The sequence below is a fragment of the Herpailurus yagouaroundi genome, unplaced genomic scaffold (assembly GCF_014898765.1).
Source record: "Herpailurus yagouaroundi ecotype Mexico unplaced genomic scaffold, PumYag 203, whole genome shotgun sequence".
Classification (NCBI taxonomy): Eukaryota; Metazoa; Chordata; class Mammalia; order Carnivora; family Felidae; genus Herpailurus; species Herpailurus yagouaroundi.
The window spans coordinates 14,228,476-14,229,984 of NW_024412434.1; the positions used below are offsets into that span (position 1 = coordinate 14,228,476).

General features: G+C 42.5%; 1 protein-coding gene across 1 annotated transcript in view; it reads left to right on the top strand.

The window, feature by feature from the left end:
* The window catches only part of SKIDA1 (SKI/DACH domain containing 1), a 2,604-nt gene extending 1,511 nt beyond the window's left edge, over window positions 1–1,093 (top strand). Inside the window, exon 3 of the mRNA XM_040450947.1 lies at window positions 6–1,093. Within this exon, the coding sequence (XP_040306881.1) occupies window positions 6–938 (933 nt within the window). The 3' untranslated portion in view covers window positions 939–1,093. The remainder of the gene's footprint in view (window positions 1–5) is intronic.
* Window positions 1,094–1,509: the final 416 nt, after the last annotated feature.

Below are 1,509 nucleotides of genomic sequence, written 5' to 3' on the forward strand. Positions count from 1 at the left end.
GGAAATGCCTGCAAGCAACTCCTACTACGCACTGTGCTGATAACAACACAATAGCTGCTAGGTTCTTCGATAATGATTCTTCAGGAGCAGCCGCAAATTCAGAAAAAGACTCCAAAATCCCTCATTGTGCTGAATTTGCTACGGATTTGTCCTCTTCCCAGACCGCTTCTGAGGTGGATGGAGCAGCACCAGCAGGAGCCACGAAAACTGAGAATCCGTGCACGAACGCGGGCGACAAGACCTTGCCATTTCTGCACAATATTAAAATCAAAGTAGAAGACAGTAGTGCTAATGAAGAATATGAACCTGACCTTATTACAAATAAGCTTAAGTGCGAGTGCAATGATACAGAGGGTGAGTTTTACAGTGTGACTGAAAGTAAAGAGGAGGACGCCTTGTTAACCACAGCCAAGGAAGAAGGTTTTGCATGCCCTGAAAAAGAAACGCTTTCCTTAAACCCACCGGCTCAGAGTCAGGGCCTCTCATGCACTTTAGGTTCTCCAAAACCCGAGGATGGGGAATATAAATTTGGTGCCAGGGTGAGAAAAAATTACCGGACACTAGTACTGGGAAAACGACCCGTACTTCAGACACCTCCAGTCAAACCAAATTTGAAATCAGCTAGAAGCCCTCGTCCTACAGGTAAAACCGAAACACATGAAGGAACACTGGATGATTTTACAGTTATAAACAGACGCAAAAAGGTAGCCAGCAATGTAGCATCAGCAGTGAAAAGGCCATTTAATTTCATGGCAAATTTTCCTTGTCCACCATCACTCATTATTGGGAAGGATGGGGATTTGTGGCCGGCGTATTCCTTAAACACCACTAAGGATTCCCAACCTCCTCACAAAGCCCATCCTATATGGAAATGGCAGCTGGGCGGTTCTGCAATACCTCTTCCACCGAGTCACAAATTCAGGAAATTTAATTCATAAAAGTGTTTTGGAAGATATTTTCTTGAACCATATTACCTTCCTTTTGTTGTATAACTGCACAGGATGGTTTGTACAAGTCCATTAATGTGTTACACCCCTTTTGGAGCCCTGGTTTATCGCATTTTGAAGACAGAAATCGGATTACTTTTTTTCCATTGCGGGTTTTTTTTTTTTTTTTTTTTTTTTCCTGGGGGGGGGGGGGGGCGGGGGGGGAGAAGGGTTGGTTTACATTCCACAGACTACTTCAGGCTAAAGACTCAAGTAAAACTCAGTTATTAAGGTAGAGCTGGAACACTTTACTGTTTCAATGCTAATAATGCACCCGGTACCTCAATTCAACTGCTACAAATAAATGTCAAAAGGTTGAATAATAAATATTACAATGAGCCATTAAGTTTATGCACTAGATTTCAGACCTGAAAGTGTAACTGTTAATTCAGTGAAAGTTTGTTAGGTTACGGTGGTTACACAGTGAGGTAGAAAGAAGTTTCTGTGAGCCCAAAATGTTCTTTTCTGGAGCCCTTTTTTGGGGTATCTTTTTCTTTTGCTCCCCTCATTCCTTCTCCAAGAG